General features: G+C 36.2%; 1 protein-coding gene across 6 annotated transcripts; it reads left to right on the top strand.

The window, feature by feature from the left end:
- Window positions 1–3,423: 3,423 nt before the first annotated feature.
- On the top strand, window positions 3,424–17,882 carry LOC116294495 (gamma-aminobutyric acid receptor subunit rho-1). 6 transcript variants are annotated; one of them, XM_089035585.1, is made up of 10 exons: window positions 3,424–3,446; window positions 4,223–4,288; window positions 12,377–12,463; window positions 14,233–14,312; window positions 14,893–14,960; window positions 15,307–15,527; window positions 15,738–15,820; window positions 16,258–16,386; window positions 16,663–17,006; window positions 17,293–17,882. In XM_089035585.1, the coding sequence occupies exons 3-10, from the start codon at window positions 12,399–12,401 to the stop codon at window positions 17,638–17,640; spliced, it is 1,338 nt and encodes a 445-aa protein (XP_088891711.1). In that variant the 5' UTR covers window positions 3,424–3,446; window positions 4,223–4,288; window positions 12,377–12,398; the 3' UTR covers window positions 17,641–17,882. The 6 variants fall into 6 exon arrangements, with proteins under 6 accessions (XP_088891711.1, XP_088891713.1, XP_088891710.1 ...); XM_089035587.1 differs by lacking the exon at window positions 3,424–3,446 and adding an exon at window positions 3,601–3,628; XM_089035584.1 differs by lacking the exon at window positions 3,424–3,446 and adding an exon at window positions 3,980–4,072.
- The last annotated feature ends 2,832 nt before the right edge of the window (window positions 17,883–20,714 follow it).

Raw genomic sequence — 20,714 nt, forward strand, 5'->3', positions numbered from 1 at the left:
ATGGGTTAATCTCACATATCAAGCTTTACTCTATATCTTTAGTGTCGAAGTTGGAGTAGAGAAATCTCACTCCATATATGGTATGATCAATTCCATATTTGCATTGTGCGGAAAAGCGGCAAACGAAAAGGCCGTCATTTTATAGTGAATTCGACATGAACATTTTTGAAGAAGAAAGGAAAAGAAAAAAAGACAAGTAAAAAAGAAAAACTTTGGAAAATCGAGGAAGGATACGGGGACGATGTAACTCGTGGGTCTGCCTCGCAGACTGGAGGCTACAGCGATTGAGACTGGAGGCTACAGCGATTTCCACTTGAGCTCACCGCGCGCCGAATTTGTTGATTTTGAAACGTTCCATAATTTAGCGCGTTTGAAGTGTCAGACAGTCTGTCTCGGTCGGCCAAACGTTGCTCGATCGTAAAAGAACGTTTGCGTTCTTGGGAAAATGTCACAACGCAATGTAAAGTTAAGTAAAGCTGGCCGTAGCTACGAAACTGGTCGTCCTTTGAACACAGATCTTCGAAGAGCAATTATCGACGAAATTGTTGTTCTTGGTAGTGATGTCGTCACATAAATTTTTCCGGGTTTCTATCAAACTGTTGCAACCAAATTTAGAGTCACTAGAAGTACAGTTCCAAAAATATGGGAGCGCTTGCGCGCAGAACTAACTGAAAAACCGAAAAATGGTGCAGGTGGGAACCCAAGTAATCTCTCAGCCGAAGATCTAGAGCTGATTGAGGTTTTAAGACGGCAGAAAGGTTCAATATAAACTTTTGTGAAGAATACTCCACCTTCACCTGATACAAACCATCGCGCTGTTTTCACGATCAAAGAAGACGTTCACTCACGCTTTGTGCAACGTTTGGCCGACCGAGACGGACTGTCTGACACTTCAGACGCTTTAATTAGCGAACGTTTCAAAATCAACAAATTCGGCGCGCGGTGCGCTCAAGTGGAAATCGCTGTTAAAAGAATGCAAGGAATATCAAGAGGAATATCAACACTTTTTGAGCCCTAATCTACCTAAACCATTATTTACCAACAATGACCTTCTTCGCTATCTATCTGCAAAAACTTTTGGAATTTATTATAGATATAATCAGAAAACGCGAAAAGCTATCAGAATTCAATAATACTATTAATCAAATTGGACTTTATAAATAATAATGAACATCAATATTTAATGAACGTTGTGTACTGTATCTTTTCATAATTCGTTTATTAATACAATATATTCTCGAAGATATTAGCCATATCATATGTATAACTACTCTAAAAATTTAGGTAAAATAAACTTTATGTATGTATGTAAATATGGGCAAAAATACTCCTTAGGTTTTCAAGTTTGTTTTTTTAGCTTATCAGACTACAGTCACAGTCACGTGCATCTAACAAGAACTATTTGAAATTTAGCATACCGTGTTTTTAAAAGAAAGTGTTTGCAGACAGAAAAACCGCAAGCGCAACCATAACTTGCCGCCAGATTTCAGGACAAGGTTTTGAAAGGAAAAGTAGATTATATTTAACGATTATTCGAAGTGAACATCGGGGAATAATAACCGAAACGAACTTGAGGTTATTATTCACGATAATCATTGAGCCTGAGGTGAATAAATAGTATAAATGCACAGGTGATTCTTTCAAAAAAAGCCTAAAAAAAGAAGATAAAAGACACATTTTGTGCCGGTAACAGCAACAAAGCGGCTGCCCGCCATTTTGGGTTATTGCTGGAGGTGATTATCGTGTGATACTCTAAGTTGCTCGACCAATCAGCGCGCGAGGATAATATTGGCACCCTGTGCACTCCGAGTTTTGAGTCGGTGTTCAGTGTATTGGTTTCTTTCTTATAGTTCCTCCCAGACTTGACGACGGTGTTGCCATGCACAGCTTGCGGTCTTTTACGGAAAGGAAAAGCCAAGTAGTACTAAAGTCAATCGTGTTCTTTTGGAAATCACCATAAGTCTTGCTCAATACACAAAGCTGGTGTAATCAATTATTGATAATACCTAATTACAATATAAGGATGATGTTTGTGGAGCTTATCTGCAAGTGTAAAACTGAATGTAAGTATAATATATTTTACAGGGAATAAAAAGCTGGGCATTTTTCTGAACTAAACACAAAATTTCTATAATTTACTGATCATAAAAAGGGTTCCTCTCATCGTGAGAGAACGACTGAGGACATTCACGGAATGCTGCCACGCAGTTTAAAATCAGTTACGTTCGGGTTAGGGTGCCTACGAGACCAGATCGTCGTGCCAGGCGACAATCCCCGAAGGAATTTTGCGAACACTGAAAATAAAGGGTTTTTCAAACGGTTTATCTTATACAGGTTAGCAGTGAGTGACTGAGAGAGAGGGGACCCACGTTTTCACGTCCTGGTCCGAGAAGTCTTCAAGGTCTAATCATTTACAGATATTATTACAGGCAGCACCTTCGCCAGTGTTAGTCCAGCCGGGACTCGAAGCACGACCTCCCGCGCACAACAAACCGACGCTCTTACCAACTAACCTGTGTGAATCATGAAATAGCGTTATTTTTTTCCTTAAAAAAAATGTTTCTTTGTTTCCTCCCTTTCCTCCCGTTTTAACAGCTTGTTCTTGGCTCAATATTTGAAACTTGAAATCTCTTGATAAAATCTCCCCCCCCCCCCCCCCCCCTCAGCCATCCCCCCCCCCCCCCCCCACTCCCACACACACACACACACTTTCCTAATTAAAAAAAAGAAAAAGTAAGATGAGTTTCTCAAGAAACTCTTCGATAATTGAAGAATGGTTAATTTAATCTACAATACAGTTAATGACTTAACTGGCTAACGTAAGATTTTTAAGTTTTGCGTTATGTGGTAATTGGGTTGATTTTATGAGTTTTTAAAAAAGTAATCACTAATCCTTTTTTATCCCAGCTTTTGTAAAAAGCGTCGTGGCTTGAACTCCCATTGAGAGTGTCAATAATAAAGCATGTTTGAAAAGTATCGAATGAATTATTAATTCGTTCCTTTTCTTATTAATTTTTTTTTTTTTTTTTTTTTTAATATGCTTTTAAAAAAGGTACATCAAGTCGAAGTAGAACACGTCTCTAGTCTGACAAAGAATATCATATCTATATATATATATAAGTGCATGCTTATAGCTACACGCTAGACAAATTAGTTTTCGAGGCTCGGAAATACTGCTGCCTGGGAGACGGGAGTGAGCCTGTAAAGCCGAAAAGGCAAACAGCCAACTAATCTCGCGTTTAAATTCACCTGAACCACATCTTATATATTCAAGACCAGGGCCGATTCTACTGGCATATAAGTTCCAAGGGTGATTAAGCATCAGTTAAAGTCTCAAAAAGGGGTTGTTCCCTACCATTGAAATCTAGCCAGCATTAACTAAATGTAATTTCAACCAAGACATTATTTTAATTTTAGGACCGACTTTAACACGGCTTGGACACAAGGTGAGACGCACGTAAGCAGTACGCCGTTCATTTACTCTAGCAGATTTTTACGAACCAACTTGCATATGGAATCTTATTTCTTCTGCGAAGTCTCTGACTGACGTCCCGGTATGAACCCTGGTTCAATGTCTCCGTCGCAAGCAGCGCTGCATGATGTGGGTTTTCATATATTGACTGAGCAGGTATGGGGTCCAGATAAGGAGATATTATTTGAGTTCTTTATAAAAATGAAGAAAATAATTTAGACCTCGAACAATGTTCTCATCTGGACTCACGCTCGGTCAGTAACCTGTATGTACATTTAATTGCTTACTGATATTGACGGATTTCATTGTTGTATATGAGGTCCATCACTTTAAGTACCTTTCATGTGTAGTGGATTAAAATCCAAGTGGCACCTGTTTTTGCAGGCGTAATTTTAATTATTGTAGTGCGCATGCTCAGTGAGTTAGTGTAATTTAAATAGTGTTACTGCGCATGCTCTATCCTATTTATCTAATCTCAGTAAGGGTCATCTTATGTGCATTACTTACTCGTGACAAAATTCGACACCAACGTGTCAGAACGTTTATAGGCTAGATCTATGGTCAAAGTGCACAAGAAAGACGCTAAATCTTCCTTAAACGGTAAGGGATGTAGCGGTTAGACGGATTACATTGTCCCTGTGATGAAATTATTTAGATTTATTATAGTTAATTTTTTACGCCATTCGAAGAGAACGAACGCCGCAGATACTTTGTTCCTTTTTTTAAATGATGCTCTTGTGGTTATAACAGATCTGCTCTCTGTACGATGGAAAAATAAGATCCTGCGATCTGCTCACAAGATTCACTTTTTGTAAGGTAAGACAGAAAACATTTGTTTTCCGGATTATTTCACGAATTTAGACAAAATTAAATTTATCCATTCATTAAAAAAAATTTCAAATTCTTTATTTCATTTTATTTTATCTCATTGCATTTAGATATCTAGTAAAATTCATTCGATTGCATTATTCCCAGATTTTTTTGCTCAAAGTCTTAGTCAAGGCGTCAAAAAAAACCTTATCTATTTGTTAGTTGTCATTTTAGCCGTTTCTTTGGAGTCGCTTATCTGTAAAATTTAATTTGAAAATGAGATCCACTAAAAAGGGAGTTTTTTAAAATACAATATTCTAGCTCATGATTGTATGATAAGATTATACCTTTGTTTTATAAGAAATGACTTTACTTAAAGCCTCTTAGTATTAGTATAGTTTTCTCTCTTTCCTTTCTTCTTTTCTTTCTTTCTTTCTTTCTTTCTTTCTTTCTTTCTTTCTTTCTTTCTTTCTTTTTTTTTTTTTTTTTTTTTTTTTTTTTTTTTTTTTTTTTTTTTTTTTTTCATGCGATCACCTGTCAAACAATTATCCAGTTTTAAAATCCCCTAACGAGAGTGAAACGTTATTAGGAGTTTGTTGCTTTTTAACCGCGTTCAAGACAATTTAGTGATGTTTTCAACCCAAGTCTTTATGTATTTGGCGAAAATCATGAATTGCGTTAAATATACATGTATTTAAAAAACCCCATCCTTAATATGAATTAATTATTGATAGCTAAAATGCGCAGGTTTTTATGAATTATTCTGAGGTCTTTTGTTTTCGCACATTTTGTACTTCAAAAAAAACAAAACAAAAAAAACAACAAAAAAACAACAAAAACATAAAAAACGAATATTGAGAAAACTGTTCATTTACTATATTTCTGTTCCAATCCGTATAAGGACGACAGCATTTGATATGTGTAGGCTTGCGAAAGGGTCCATTTATTTGTATTTTGACTCGCAAAATTAACTCTAATTTTCCGACTAGAGTATCAAAGCATTATTCCGTGTGAAAATCAGCAGACTTTTAAAGAAAAATACTAATTCCTAGTTTATCTTTTTCAAATGTAATGACGGGGAATTCCTGTACTTTTGGCTTGTGGAAAGAAAATTAATTATCCCTAACACACATGCGTAGGAAGAAAAAAGAGCTGCGTTTACCTTGATGCGCAACGCTAAGAACTGCATCGCATTCGTAGCGATTCCTTCGAAAGCGCTACTCAAATTTTTCGACTTTTTTTTTTCATTATTTTTAAATCGCTGTTCATGTTTACATTTGTATTTAATTAAAGTTTTTTATGATTAGAACATTGCAAGGTTATTTAGATTTTATATAAATGAAAGTTCGTGATAATGAAAATAGTTGAGTCCAAAGCTTTTTTGTTTTGTTTTGTCTTGTTTTTTGTTGTTGTTGGTTGTTGTTGGTTTTCTTTTCTTGTCTTTTAATTGTTTCACCTCTCTCCGCTTTTTTCTTTCTTTTTGCTTTCCATCACCCTCTTTAGTCTTAAAATTTCTTATTTTTTCTTTCCACTCTTTTTTATTTCTTCCTTATTCCTTTATTTCTTCCTGATCATTCCTTCTTGCTTTATTTTATTTATTTATTTAAGATTGATTCTTTGCATTTAAGATTTGAGCGCGCGCAAAGAATTCTTACAATTTATAAATTGAATTTATACTTTTCCAAGCCAACACCCTTCTGTCTTTCTAAAGATCCACGAAGATTGTCAGTAGAGTTGACTCTATTTATCTTTCGCTGTCCAAATTGTTATCTCAGTTTGAATCACACACTAATTAATGTTTTTCTTAGAACTAAAATTTGTCTTTGTCAAGGTCATAAACGCGAAATATATCTAAGGTTATAACAAGAAGGGTTCATAAATTTAAAAAAAAACATATTTCTGACCTTTAGAACAAAGGCGTTATAAACGATGCACGGGCGGAGCGGTAAAAAAATCAAAGGTGAAACATCTCTTAGCTAGTTTAGTGCTATATACAGTAGATCAAGCGGCAGAACTAAATTAGTGAGGCCCGACCCAAAATAACCTGGCCTATAAAGACAGTAGAGTGCTCACACTAAATCCGTGAAACAAATACTATTTTTTAGCACTAAATAGTGATAATTAATCAATAGAAAACAAAGGATTCTGTATGAAATAGTACTAATTAGTACTAATTAATGTTCACGGTTTTAGTGCGTGCACTCTAATATGAAATTGGTTGAAATTATTCAGTTCTAATAATAATGAATATATAGCGTATTGAGCATGATATAACACCAAATATAACCCCATTTGGAAACTGACGAAAACTGCAGAGCATTACGTGGACGTCACCCCCTTCCCCATTTCCCTTGCCATATAAAGTAAAATGTCTTAACTACTTGAAACCTTGAACAAAAAGATCAAAATTTTGTTTACTCTAAGTTCTTATTTCAAGGTGTAAAAACCGTTCATTATTACACCAGTAGAGCTTAAGTCCTGATAAGGAGAAGATCTTACAGCTGTAGCCCCCGCATTAGATTATATTAGCATTTTTACTAACTTAAGTATCTTAATATTGTAAACTAGCATCGAGATAAACTTGGTCTCGCGTCATTCGTATTGGCCAACCATCTCGTGCACCATTTGTTCCAATTCACAATATGACTTGGTGAACGAAAACATTTTTGAAATGATCTCTGATAGGATCAATACTCTGTAGGAAGTAAATCAATAGGTGGAACCTTTGTTTAAGACCGTCTTTATGCTATTGGAAAAGTGAGCCGGAGATCATATAGACGAACTGCCAGGTCGACTCGCTGTGCATCAGGGTATGTGTTATTACTAGCTCTTAATTCTACTCTTCAATCTTTCAATTTCATAACCTATAGATACCCATATTGCCTGATCAAAGCTAGGGCACGGCTAACTTACAGATAGCGAAATTGAATTTACCATGTTTTACGGAGGGAGAGAAAGCAAAGATAAAATGAAGAATCCCGAAGAAAAACCATTGATTCAGGGAAGCCTAACACCTCTTTCCTTAAGTGTGATGCTGAGTCTGGGAAACGATTCCAAGACTCCAGAGGTAAAAGGCGAGTGCACAACAACCCTTGGTTCCCTTATATCAGTCGAGTAATTTCAATTTAACGTACAATCTCAAAAGGTCAAAATGTTGTGGTATTCACTCACTTAAGTGTTGTGATCTACGTGTGGTATATCAAATCCTATAGTTAAAAAGCTATTAGTTATAGCCTTTTTTGTGAATCAGTATTTGCGTTTGAATGCCGGAATCAAATTATGATACCTTAACATCTGTCTTTAATGAGGTATTTTAAAAAGATGAAAATGAGATCGAATTAAGGCCCAATTTACATAGAGTAACCTGAAGCTAGGATAAGGTCTTTTGTCTCTAATTGTCGTAATCTAGACTTTGCTTTACAGGCTACTTTCATGTCAGTAAACGACGCATTAATCGTGCTATAGCTTCTCCTAGTATATATTTTTCGCTTGCACAGTTTTGCCGAAAGGAAAAGTTTGCATTAACATATGGTCAGGCTACTTTCATGTCAGTGTACGACGCTGTAATCGTGCTATAGCTTTTCCTAGTATATTTTATTTTTCGCTACCACAGTTTTGCCGAAGGGAAAAGTTAACATGTGGTCAGACTACTTTCTGTGTCAGTAAACGACTTAAAAAATAGTGATGCTAAAGCTTCTCCTAATATTTTCTTCGCTTCCACCATTTGATCATAAAAATCCATGCAGAGACCAAGGTTGTCGTGTCTAAGACTTAAAAGTATTTTATATATTTTATTCCATTCCAATCAACTTTTAATTATTTCGGTACTTTTCGTTATTTTGTTTTTCGTTATTCTGTCAACTTCGATGATCTATGAGACAATTTGACCTTGTTTTAAAAACGTATATTAAAACCAATCTAGACCGTGATTGGTTTACGTCTACTTGCAGTTAATGATCATACTAATGATATTACTTGTTTGGATCAAAAAATAGAAAATATTGAAATTAAGACCGAGATTCGCTCTATGTATTCATTTTGATGATAAAATACTAATAATTATAGAATAACAACAAATTGGCTGACCATAAGAGATTTTTAGATAAGTGTTTAAGATTTGGGAAAACGGCCAGAAAAGCCATGTCAAACGCACTTTCATTTTCATGACAATAGATTGACGAGGTTCAGTCGAAAATCTCACAAAAGCCAAGGCTTAAAACCTTCTAGTTTAACCTTTTGTGCCATCGAGCTTTTTATGGTCTAGAAAAACTCATGAAGTTCGAGGTCTCAAGACCTTCTTAGCTTTTCTACCATTAACGTTAGAGCAGACATTCGTTTAATCATGTACACATCAAATTATTCAACTCTAGATTTTCCTAAAATGAAAAAAGCGGTATGAAGTGGGAAAACATTACATCAAAGCTAAAATGTTTGTATAAAGTATTTGCCTTTGGAAAATAGATGAAGAAATGATCAGATAAGAAGCAACACCCTTCCTACCCATCCACACATTTCTTTCTACTAGAAGATAAAAATTTTAAAGGCTAAAAAGCTGTCATTTTAGGAACTCTCCAAGACGTCAGTCTGGTGACTAATGTTTTATTTCAGCCATGAACATCATATCATGATAAGAATTTTTTTAGATAAAGCTTATCTATTTTTTGAGGACCGGTTTTGTAGTTTTACTTAAGCTAAAAGGCAGCGTAAAGTAGCTTATAAGTATATATCGCTGAATATAACTTCGTTAGAGTTAATTTATTGGTAATCCTAGTCACTTATTTTCGTTGTCCATTGCAAAAAGCTTGGCCACTAAGTAATCCAATTCGAAAATTTATGAATTGAAAAAAAAAAGAATTTTTCAGATAAAGCTTATCTAATTTAGTGGACCGGTTTTATAGTTTTACTTAAGCTAAAAGGGAGCGTAAAGTAGCTTATAAAAATATATCGCTAAATAAACTTTGTTAATTTTCGTTGACCATTGTAAATAAATCCAGTAAAAAATCTTGGTCACGAAGTAATCTAATTCGAGAATGTATGGATTGAAAACTATTAAACTATTAACTATATATTAATACTAAACTATTCTTACATCTACCTATTAAGCTTCGGTTGTTGTATCCGGAACACTCACAACACTGAAAGCTATAGGACGATCCGAACTGCGGTGAAAGCGCAAGATCGTTTTAGCAGTTTTAGAATTTAGAAGTTGATTTTTGATATAAGCATCTATTTTCTAGTTTTCGTTAGCTTGAAGTTTCCACCGAAGTAAAATTAAAACTGTTATTTCTAAATCGAATGTCAACAAAGCAATGACATTGATAAGTTCGTAATGAGAATTATTTTTAAGTTGAAAGTCTTTTTTTAGATTTGATTTTAATGGGAACAGCAGTTTCTTATGATTCCTCAGTTTTAATAATAACTTAAGTTACAATTCACTTAGTAGATGAATTACATTTTATTTTATTAGATTTTATTTTATTTTGTTTGATTTAGATTAACTAGTTTTTTCCCGCGTTATAGTTATACTCAAGTTCCTAAATGGCAAAGCAAAAAGGCAAAACAATCAAAAAATCAAATCAACGTTGATTGGAACCAAAGTACCGATACTTAATTAATCCTCCTCGTTTACCAATATGTGGCTGGTTTAGCTAGATTATCTAGTTACCTGGACGATTTACAATTTCGTCAGTCTACAATGTCATTTTATATGACTAAAAAGCCTCGTTGCACCAAATGTCATTTTGTTCTGTTCAAAAAAAAAAAAAAAAAAAAAAAAAAAAGCAAATTCCAATTTCCGTTTTGCTTCACAAAAGTTCTCAAATAACTAATAAATTGTTTTTATTCTTATAATACACTCTATAAAATTACTCGATTGTGATTGGGACAAGAGTAGTACAATTAAATCCCAAATTGTACTCTGTAGAGGCCCAATTAATTGCTCAATTTTTTTGAGTTTATTGTAAACAAAAAATCGCACAATCTTTTTGTACAATTCGGAATTAAAGGCTCGTCCAATTTTGAAAACTTTCGAAACATCACTCGTATCTATAAAATCCGAATTGTACTCGAGATCGTGCGATTTCCTATATTAATTTTTTCTTTCCTGCTTTATAGTTTTCGTTTTTCGTTTTCTATTAGATCAATATGGTTTTATCCTTCCTGTCTGGATAAACATATCTTATATCCAGACAACATGCAGCCGTTTCATGTCGGCGATTGAGTAATTACAGGTAATCATAAATTGCCTGAGGGTCGAACTAGCACCACAAATCCTAACCATGGCTATTATTGCTTTTTTTAAAAACATTTAACAACACAAATTTGCTTTGAATTCAAATGATTAGCTGAAAAGCCGCACTCCATCTTTGCGCAATTTTCTGTTGATAAGTTTGCCAGTTGATAAAATAACATAAGACACGCAAAATAAGCTCAAAAAAGAGTTTGAAGAGGTTTTGTTGAGTATTTTGCACATCAAAACATTGAAATAACGTCATCACGATAAGTGGACGCACCAAAAGGATGCGCTCGAACAATGCACGCGAACGTCCTTAAGGAAGTGGTTAGCTCAACAGCTGTGATTAAAAACTTGAATTCAATACGTTTTTTCTCTCTAATATGCGAAAGTTTGACGTCAGCGGTATTTTATTTTAAAAAATAACTGACTCATTTTGGCTGTAGATTTGAATAATAATTATTGCTTTCAATAATTTAAAAAATTATTATACGTATTATTCAGGTAATTACCTGGGATACCTTTTTGACACCTGCCTTTTTGACATCAGGGGGTTTTTGAAGTGTACGTTTTTTCTATCTCCCATGATGACCATTTCAAAACATCGATGAATCTGTAGATGTTTTCGTATCCTATCCTAGATCAGCGACATTCAAAGGTTTCGTTATTTGCTGCGTTTTAAAAATACTGTAAATCAAAAGCGCCCTATTTTACTAGGATTTATCTGGCCTGATGTGCACTTATGTTATTCAGTCAGACTGAGTTAATTCACAGGATAACGTGTGCGCCGACAAATCATTTATTTTATTTTTTTATTTTATTTATTCGAATGAAATATGAAACGGCAGTGAAAACCAATATAATGAAATAAAATAAGATACTACTACAACTACTACCACTAATACTATTATCTCCAATACCAGTACCATTACTACCACTACCACTTTCACCACACCACCATCCCTACTTCTATTTCCATTACTTCCACTATCACTATCGCAAACACTTAAACTGCAACTACTTCTGTTACGGTTATCATGAACACGAACAATAACACTGCCACCTCATCAACACCTTCCTGGCCAGTCTCCATCACCATCACCATTATTTTGTCATCATTACCTCTGTTACAATTATCGTGCACATGGACAACAATACTGACACCTTAACAACACCTTCCTGGTCAGGCTACTTCAAAACGACATCTCCAGGATCGTAAAAATTTAACCTTTCCGAATAGTAGTCCTACAGCGCTTTTCCCATTTTAAAATTCCTTATCTGCCTGTTATTACGGCTGCCCGTTATCCTTTTAGATTTTTCTACTAGTTCCTGTTTTCCAAATTACAATGATTGTTAGTCTTAGGAGCTCTTATTACATGAACATGTTTTCAATATTTAATAAGATAGCACTCTTAAATTGAACTACATCCCGCTGTGCGTACGACAACATCAATTATGAACGCTGATGCTAAAATAAAATAAATGATGCCATTGAGCCTATGAATTCCTGATAAGGCCATATGGTGCAGGGATAAAAAGAGGCTTGTAGGTTTCGTAGCCAATAATGTTTTCTGGAAGGGCGATTTCTCAATCTTGATTAATAGAAAATAGAATAATTCATTCTCATTTGTTTTCCTCAATAGTAATATGTAATTTATAGAAATTGGGTTCATATCATGAAAGGTTTTATTTTGCAAGTATAATATGATCCCATTGAGATTATTCAGCATTTATTACGTGGTACTTGGTTCGTGGTTTTAACCATGTTTAATTAGAAATATGAATGAAAACGGTAGCATAAAAAGTAGAGTGCTAAGGACATAAAAAACTTCTCATTAACAAAAGGTTTGTTTTATTTCTAGACGTGAGTAAAAGGCCAAGAGAATGTCGACTGTCCTTCAATACGTTAACAGTCTTGCCGCGCTGTTGTTGGTGCTGTTCACGACAAGGTAAGGATCCAGCAAAATCCTCTAATTTTTGCATTTTTTATTTCGTTCTCCGTTGATCAATGTAGTTTTAGTAGATAGTCTAAGCCCCTTTGAAGGAACTACTTCCAGTTAAGTGTAGCATCGCTCATCATGTAATAGATAATAGAATAAAACATACGTTGTAGCTTGTCCGCAAGCATATTGCACGCAATACTCTTATTCTGTTTTTTCTCTTTTTTGGTTGTTTAGCATTTAATTCTAGTATTTTTCATGCTGTAAGGATTGTTTGTAATTAACAGCTGCTTGAGCTGCGCTCTGTATTTACTCCTTTAAGAGCAAAATGATGAATAATCGACATTTAAGGTATTAAAATCATTGGATATGTGTTTATTAAAACAAAGACTGTGAAGCTCATACTTTAATTGTTAAGCATTTTGGTATTGTCTACAACATTTATCTTGATCAAAATCCCAAAAGTGAGAATAATGAAGATTACCAATCATTCTATCGAAATTAATGACGAATGTGGTTAAACTTGTCCAAGAAAGGATGTCCCGCCATACATTGCCGCAAAAACCAAATGATTCAAATAATGATAATGTGAACTGGTAGGTTAGGTAATTGATTCTCTGTCGTTTAATGTTGGATTGGATCTTTGATAAATTGATATCATGACTTTAATGTTTAAAGGACATGTACAAAAAAGGATTTAAAAAATAATAGTATAATAGTATAGTATAAATACACCACAACAACTTTTAAGTGTTTAAATAAAATGAAAGACATTAAGCGCATTAGCTTATAGGTCATAAACACCTAATTCAAAAAACGTTGTCATCGCCAAAGGCGATAGGCGATAGGTCATTCCGACATGAAAATGGTTTCGTTAAATACAAAGAACATCGAATCAGTCTCAGCACTAAGGTCCATACTCTTGACAAGAATAAGAACAAGAAATACAAGTCATAGCTATTCTTGGATCTTGGAATGACATATATCGCTTTTCGCCTATCGCCTATCGCCTATCGTCTTTAGCGATGACAACGTTTTTTTAATTAGGTGTATTTTAATGAATTTTTGCGCCTCATAAGTAAAAAAATTATTGTAAAATTATTAAGACAAGAAGAGAGAAAAAATGTGATGGAAAGAGGGAGAGAGCAAGAGCGAATGAAACGGACACATTCCATGGAACTTTATTTCATTGCCGGATAATAATATTTCCTTTCGAGTGTGTTCTAATAAGTGTCTTTTAGTGAGTGATATTAAATATTTTGCATAACAAGTAGACATGAACGATAGAGCATAATTTCCTTAATAAGATTTCAAAACGTTTCTAACAATTCACTTCTGCCTTTAAATGCCAACTCATACAGTATTTCCTTCATGCCTTTTGCTGTTTGCGCAATAACTTTTGAATAGATAGCATTTTTTTCCGGTAAAATGTGTCCCATGCAGCCGAATTGGCGGTGTCACCATAGAAACCACAAGTCCTTTTTTGGTCACCTGTCTACGCCAACGCACTTCCTCTTTATCTTTGTATTCAATGAGATGCCTCAAACCCATTTCTTGTTCATCAATTTTTTCATTTTCTCTTTCTTTCTTTTTTCTTTTTCTTTCCTTTTCCTTTTCTCGACTTTTCCGCGTTTCCTTTTCTCCCCCACCTACTTCTTCGTTCCTTATTATTTTCCTTGCTTCTGTCTTTCTATATCATCATTATTAAGCTCCACTTGTTTTCTTTTTGTTTTTTAATGCTTTACTGATTTTCCTCTCATTCTTTTCACTTCTTTCAGTGCTCTTTCTAAAGACAACCGTAGTATACTCTCCATATTGCTTGACGGGTACGACAAAGAGGTGCGACCATACGATGAAGGTAAATAAAAAGGACTCGTTAACCATCAAATTAGTAGTGCAATTATCAGAGGCGAATTGTTTTGTGGGGTTGGAGGGAGGGATGGATAAACAATTCAGTTTGAAATAAAACATACGGCGTGCACACTTATCACCCCAAGTAAAGAACACTAAGAAAAATTTTGATGAAGAAGTAGAAAACGCAACTTCCTCGCTCCCTAACAGCGCCTGCAAGGAAACAGCTAGCTTTCGTCAAAATAAAAAGGTTTGACCCTTTAAACAGCTCAATATTAATAGATGGCACTCCCACTCATTTGAAGCTGCAGCTCCCCCAAATAAAAAAAGTACTTTCCATAGAGGGAACTTAATTATATTTGGCATTGGCCGTATATACTCAGTGTCCACGTTTAGTTTTCCTATGACTGTGAAAAGTTTAATTTGCTGCACGAACGCGGCCGTTACACCGCAAGGCATACGCCAGCCAAGACCAAAAAAATCAGCCAATTAAGATTTTAGAACACTTTGATTCTCGGTGACGGCAAGGTACGCATATATGAGCTTTAGCATCATACGAAAACTGCTTTATTGATTTTTTTCTACAGTGAAGTTTCTTCCGGTACAAGTTGATGCGGTTATTGATTCGATTGGAGTCATCGAAGAAGCAAGCATGGTAAGATTTCCTTTTCATTGCGTGGGTAATGCTTACAAAGTCTGCAATCCGCAAGCAAATCGTTTAACCTCTATTTAAGGTGTATATTATACTGGAAACAATGTAGAATGAAGCCATATCCAAAGGAGGAACAAACCTACGACAACAACAAAAGAGTAGCTAGTAAAACAACAGATTTTTTCGTTGCGCGAAGGAAGCTCTGCAATATTAGAGATGAATACTGCGCACAACGACAGATCTAAATCTCTAGTAAAACAATAAATACTAAGCCCTGGATGTCATGAGATTGACTTTTTAATGCCAATTAAATATCACTAAAAGCGTTTGTTGATTTAACATTTGTCAGCAGTATACCGTATATTTCTATTTTCGTCAATACTGGACAGACGACAGATTAGCAGGCAAAGTCAATAAGACTGTAACATTGACAGGAGAGTCGATAGGCAATATATGGAGACCTGATCCATACTGTTATAACGCACGCCATTCGAATCTTATGGTTGAAGACAAGGATATCAGAAGTAGACTCACTGTAAAACCCGATGGAAGCATATTCTACACCAGATGGTATGTGGTTGGTGTCAACATCCATCCATCCATCCATCCATCCATCCATCCATCCATCCATCCATCCATCCATCCATCCATCCATCCATCCATCCATTCGTTCGTTCATTCCAATCTCTTTATTTATTCTTTGAACCACCTTATTTAATTCAGTTTATTTCTTTCTGTTAATCTATTCCACTGACTTATGTTTATCGATTTACATTTCAGGGTCGTTATTCTTGCCTCCTGTCACATGGAACTGCATGACTTTCCTCTGGATAGTCAAATATGTTTTCTCAAGTTTGGAAGCTGTGAGTACTTTTTATTTGTTATAACCAGATCTGCATTTAGCAACATTAGTCTATCAACTGAATTTTTGGTTAACCGTGAAAAACCCACAGTGCAGCAGATGTGCCGGGACTTGCCATCTCATAACATTTTTAATCAGAAAGTTAATTCATCTCGTTTAATTGGAAGGTCATTTGACAAGCAAAACAACAAAAAAAAGAAAGAAAAAAAAGAAGAAAATAGAAAAGAATTGAAGATCGACATTAGTAGATATATCGACTAACGTTGAAGTGCCATGGAGGGAAACGATGAAAATGTAGTATGGCTATCGTTTGCGGGAAAGAAAATGTGATACAGTAACTGCGCGCTGTGATTGGTTAACCACGAAGTAGAACAGAAAGGAAACATACTGTTTGACCAATTATATTTTACTCAACTCGTTATATGTCTATTTTTCAAGACTCACAGGGAGATGAAAATATGGTGTACAGCTGGAAGAAAGATAACATAGATATCCTAAACAAACGCATGGCACAGTTTGATTTGGCTGACGTTTCTCTTACTACTAAAGTTGATCAATACCTTGAAGGTACTGCATTCACTTGATCTTAATTAGTAAAAAAATGGAACTTTTGAAGACGCAGGGGTTGTTGACTTGAAAATTTTATCCTCCTCCTCCTCCTCCTCCTCCTCCTCCTCCTTCTCCTTCTCCTTCTCCATCTCCATCTCCATCTCCTTCTCCTTCTCCTCCTCCTCCTCCTCCTCCTCCTCCTCCTCCTCCTCCCCTTCTCCTTCTCCTTCTCCTTCCCTTCTCCTTCTCCTTCCCTTCTCCTTCTCCTTCTCACTACCAAAAAATGTCTTATAGAAAACTTCACTACTATCAAAATCGAGTTCACCTTGGACCGCCGCGTCGGGTATTACATTATCCAGGCCTATTGCCCTGATATTCTGATTGTGATCCTAAGCTGGATCATCCTATGGATGGACTCTAGAGATATGGGAGATAGAATGGCTCTGGGAATAACCACTATTCTGACCATCATGTTCCTGCTTGGTGCTACTAATGCTTCGATGCCTAAAGTCAGTTACCCCAAAGCACTCGATTGGTACCTGTTGGTGTCATTTGGATTCGTTTTTATGACCTTGGTGGAGAGTATGCTGGTCTTTTTACTGACGCACAAGCAAAATCAAGATGTGAACCCAACCAAGGTGAGACTTACTGCGGTTTCTGATAATTCGCTAGCTGGCAGCTGCACGCTGAAATTTACCGGTTTTTCGCTGCTTTCTACCAAAAATAATCAGTCGGCGCCGTCGGGTCTATTTCCAATGTTTTTTTCCGATTGAAAAAGCCAGATCGTTCCCCAAAAGTATGAAAAATGAAAGAGAAAAACTAAAAGAAAAGATTACGTTTTTGGAGAGAAGAATTGGATGCAATTTGACGAAACTGTGACAAGATAGAACTTATCTTTTATTCATTAATTTATTTCTCAAACAGAAACGACGCGAAGCAGTTTTGTCACCATACAATCGCATCGCCACCATTTTCAAAAGCAAGAACAGAAAGAATCCATCACTTAATGGTCGTTCTCAGTCACCGGATATTGCTCTAGACAGGATGAACAATTTTATAGAAAATGAGGTACAAACTGAAGGGGAAATGCCCGCTAAACAAAACGACGAATGCTGGGAAAAACATGTTGAAGGAGATGTCAGTGATGGTAGTCAGCAGTCATCACACAGCGGAGAAAGAGTCGATAAGATTTCGCGTATTCTTTTTCCACTGGCATTTCTTGTTTTCAATCTCTCGTACTGGTATACATATTTGTACAAAAACAAAAAATAACTAGATTATGTCAGTAGGTTTTTATGGTTTTCTAATAGGTTAAATTAATTTAAGGACTTGCTCATACTAACGTCGACTTCATCAGAATCCGAATCGGCGAAAGTGATGCGCTAAGCTAAGAACTAAAGCCTGGTTCACACGAGCAACGCAAACGCAAACGCAAGCGCAAACACAAACGCAAGAAAACTACGTGTGAACTACAGTAACACAAACGCAAACGCAAACGCAAACGCAAACGCAAGGAATGGAAAATCTTCCATTTTCTTGTGCTTGTGCTTGTGCTTGTGCTTGTGCTTGTGCTTGTGCTTGTGCTTGTGCTTGTGCTTGTGCTTGTGCTTGTGCTTGTGCTTGTGCTTGTGCTTGTGCTTGTGCTTGTGCTTGTGCTTGTGCTTGTGCTTGTGCTTGTGCTTGTGCTTGTGCTTGTGCTTGTGCTTGTGCTTGTGCTTGTGCTTGTGCTTGTGCTTGTGCTTGTGCTTGTGCTTGTGCTTGTGCTTGTGCTTGTGCTTGTGCTTGTGCTTGTGCTTGTGCTTGTGCTTGTGCTTGTGCTTGTGCTTGTGCTTGTGCTTGTGCTTGTGCTTGTGCTTGTGCTTGTGCTTGTGCTTGTGCTTGTGCTTGTGCTTGTGCTTGTGCTTGTGCTTGTGCTTGTGCTTGTGTTGTGCTTGTGCTTGTGCTTGTGCTTGTGCTTGTGCTTGTGCTTGTGCTTGTGCTTGTGCTTGTGCTTGTGCTTGTGCTTGTGCTTGTGCTTGTGCTTGTGCTTGTGCTTGTGCTTGTGCTTGTGCTTGTGCTTGTGCTTGTGCTTGTGCTTGTGCTTGTGCTTGTGCTTGTGCTTGTGCTTGTGCTTGCGTTTGCGTTTGCGTTTTTAACGTGTGAACCGGAGAAAACGCAAACGCAAGCACAAACGCAAGACGTGGTTCACACGAGCAACGCAAACGCAAACGCAAGGAAAATACGTGTGAACTATAAACAATCACTACTGCGCATGCGTATCTTAATTTACTTGCATTTGCGTTGTACGTGTGAACATTGCTTGCGTTTGCGTTTGCGTTTGCGTTGCTCGTGTGAACCAGGCTTAAGAGAAAGTCAGTAGCGCCAACTTCTCTCTCATAACTTTGTTTTGTGCTCTGAAGGAACTGGATAAGAGCTGTACCATTGTCTTAGGCCTAGGGCAAACGTCGAACTTTCCATGCACCGAACTTAATTACATCAAAGAATGCCGCCCCATTATCACCTGATATCCATTGTTTTTAATGAGTTCGGTGCCTGGAAAGCTCGACGTTTGCTCTAGGCCTAAATCTTTCGCTTACTGATGCTAGCCGCTGCTATCATGGTTTCAGCATTACGTATGCCGTCTGGTTTATCAAAAAACTGATTATAACGAACTACAGCTATTTCAAAAAAGGTTGAAAACTGAATGCTGCATACTGCCTATTGAAGCCAAGCTAAGAAGGATAAAGGCAAGCGCGTTCAAATTAAATCAATAGTGAGTAGAATAGGCTTGTTTCACTTTGAAGCTTGCCCCCGTGTTAGTGATCACACTGTTTACAAAACATTACATATAAATGTATAATTATATACAGTATTCCAAACGCCCACAAGAAACACAAATTTCTTTCAGTATTTATGGGATTCGAGGGATTAGCCTTAGAAATCATGTATAGCCCAACAAAAGTATATAAGCCAATGACTAGACAAAGACATGTAACAAAAATAAACCGATGAGCATATTTAGTAAAAATATATATGTGAAATAAACGAGACAAATGGCAAATTTAAGCCCGCCATGAACGAACAGCTCGCCCCTCAGCAGCACCATCTAACGTCCTTTAAATCTATCATGCATGTCTTAGTATAAATACACAGTTGATTATTGAAAATCTCGCGCGCTGATTGGTCGAGGAACTCACACTATCACACGATAATGACCTCCAGCGATAATCCAAAATGGCGGCCAGCCGCTTTGTTGCTGTTACCGGAAAAAAATGTGTCTTTTATCATCTTTTTTTTGGAAAGAATTATCTGTGTATTTATACAATTATTCACCTCAGGCTCAGTGAATATCGGGAATAATGACCTCATCTTCGTTTCGGTTATTATTCCCTGATATTCACTTTGCCTTGGCGAATGATTGTTAATTATTGCTTAATTGCTTAATTACTCCGACGAAGGACTAGCGTCCGAAACGTCAGTAAGTTTTTTCATCTTTTCACGGTCTAAAATTTACCCTTTTATCATTATTGTTTTAATAGAATGACCATATGTTAATAATCAACTAAGAATCTTTTCTAAATTCCCTATGTCTGGTTCCATCGATTTTCATTAATCTTGTCTTATTGAATATTAAAATTCTAATCTCATTGTTATTATAATAACGGCGTTCGTTTTTTCCCCTTACAGAATGCCCATTCATGCATAATGTTCTTCTTCTCGTCGTTGTTTCGTTATATTTTTTATCTAATTTTTGTGTTTTTTTTTGTTTCGTTACCGGCATACGAATAAAGCCTCGCAATCAAGCCTGAAATTTATTTATAGAACATTCGGGCTATAGGTCACTAGCACTAAAGCGTCATTTACTACCAGTACCAGACTCCCACACACACTTTCTTTGGTTCAGTTAATTAGCAAATATTGTCTTACTATTCTCATGAGGAAATACGAATTTGAATGAGAAAGAAAATTCGCCAAGCATTTTGGTAGTGGTAGTAAAATGACGCCTTCATGCAGACGGCCTATTGCATTCAGTGTATAACAGTGCGTAAAGAATTCGAAACGATGTCTTTCAAACTGAAATTAGCCAGTCAGCGTTACCACCAGCAGCTCCCTGAGATAATGAAGTATTGTGCACGTGCTCTGATCAACGGAACACCTGGCCTGAGGGAAAGTTAGAATCACAATTGCATGACAATGAAGAACAGGTAAAATAAGTATTTTAAACTATGGGACTGGGACCTGGTTCTTTGAACTTGCAAAGCCATAAAAAGTCAATAAATCTTATAAATGTCAAAAAATGGATTTAATAATGAAATTGAGAACGGCAATCGACATTACAACGGACAACCCTATGTGAATCAGAAAAA

The sequence above is a fragment of the Actinia tenebrosa genome, unplaced genomic scaffold (genome assembly GCF_029948245.1).
Source record: "Actinia tenebrosa isolate PJP-AT-01 unplaced genomic scaffold, QUT_ActTen_1.0 PGA_scaffold3__52_contigs__length_22856419, whole genome shotgun sequence".
Lineage (NCBI taxonomy): Eukaryota > Metazoa > Cnidaria > Anthozoa > Actiniaria > Actiniidae > Actinia > Actinia tenebrosa.

Excerpts from the sequence above, each read along its gene's own strand:
- LOC116294495 (XM_089035585.1), top strand. The coding sequence starts at position 12,399 with ATGTCGACTGTCCTTCAATACGTTAACAGTCTTGCCGCGCTGTTGTTG. Across the intron at positions 14,961-15,306 it reads TCATCGAAGAAGCAAGCATG|CAGTATACCGTATATTTCTA; the intron begins GTAAGATTTCCT and ends AACATTTGTCAG. Across the intron at positions 15,821-16,257 it reads TTTTCTCAAGTTTGGAAGCT|ACTCACAGGGAGATGAAAAT; the intron begins GTGAGTACTTTT and ends CTATTTTTCAAG.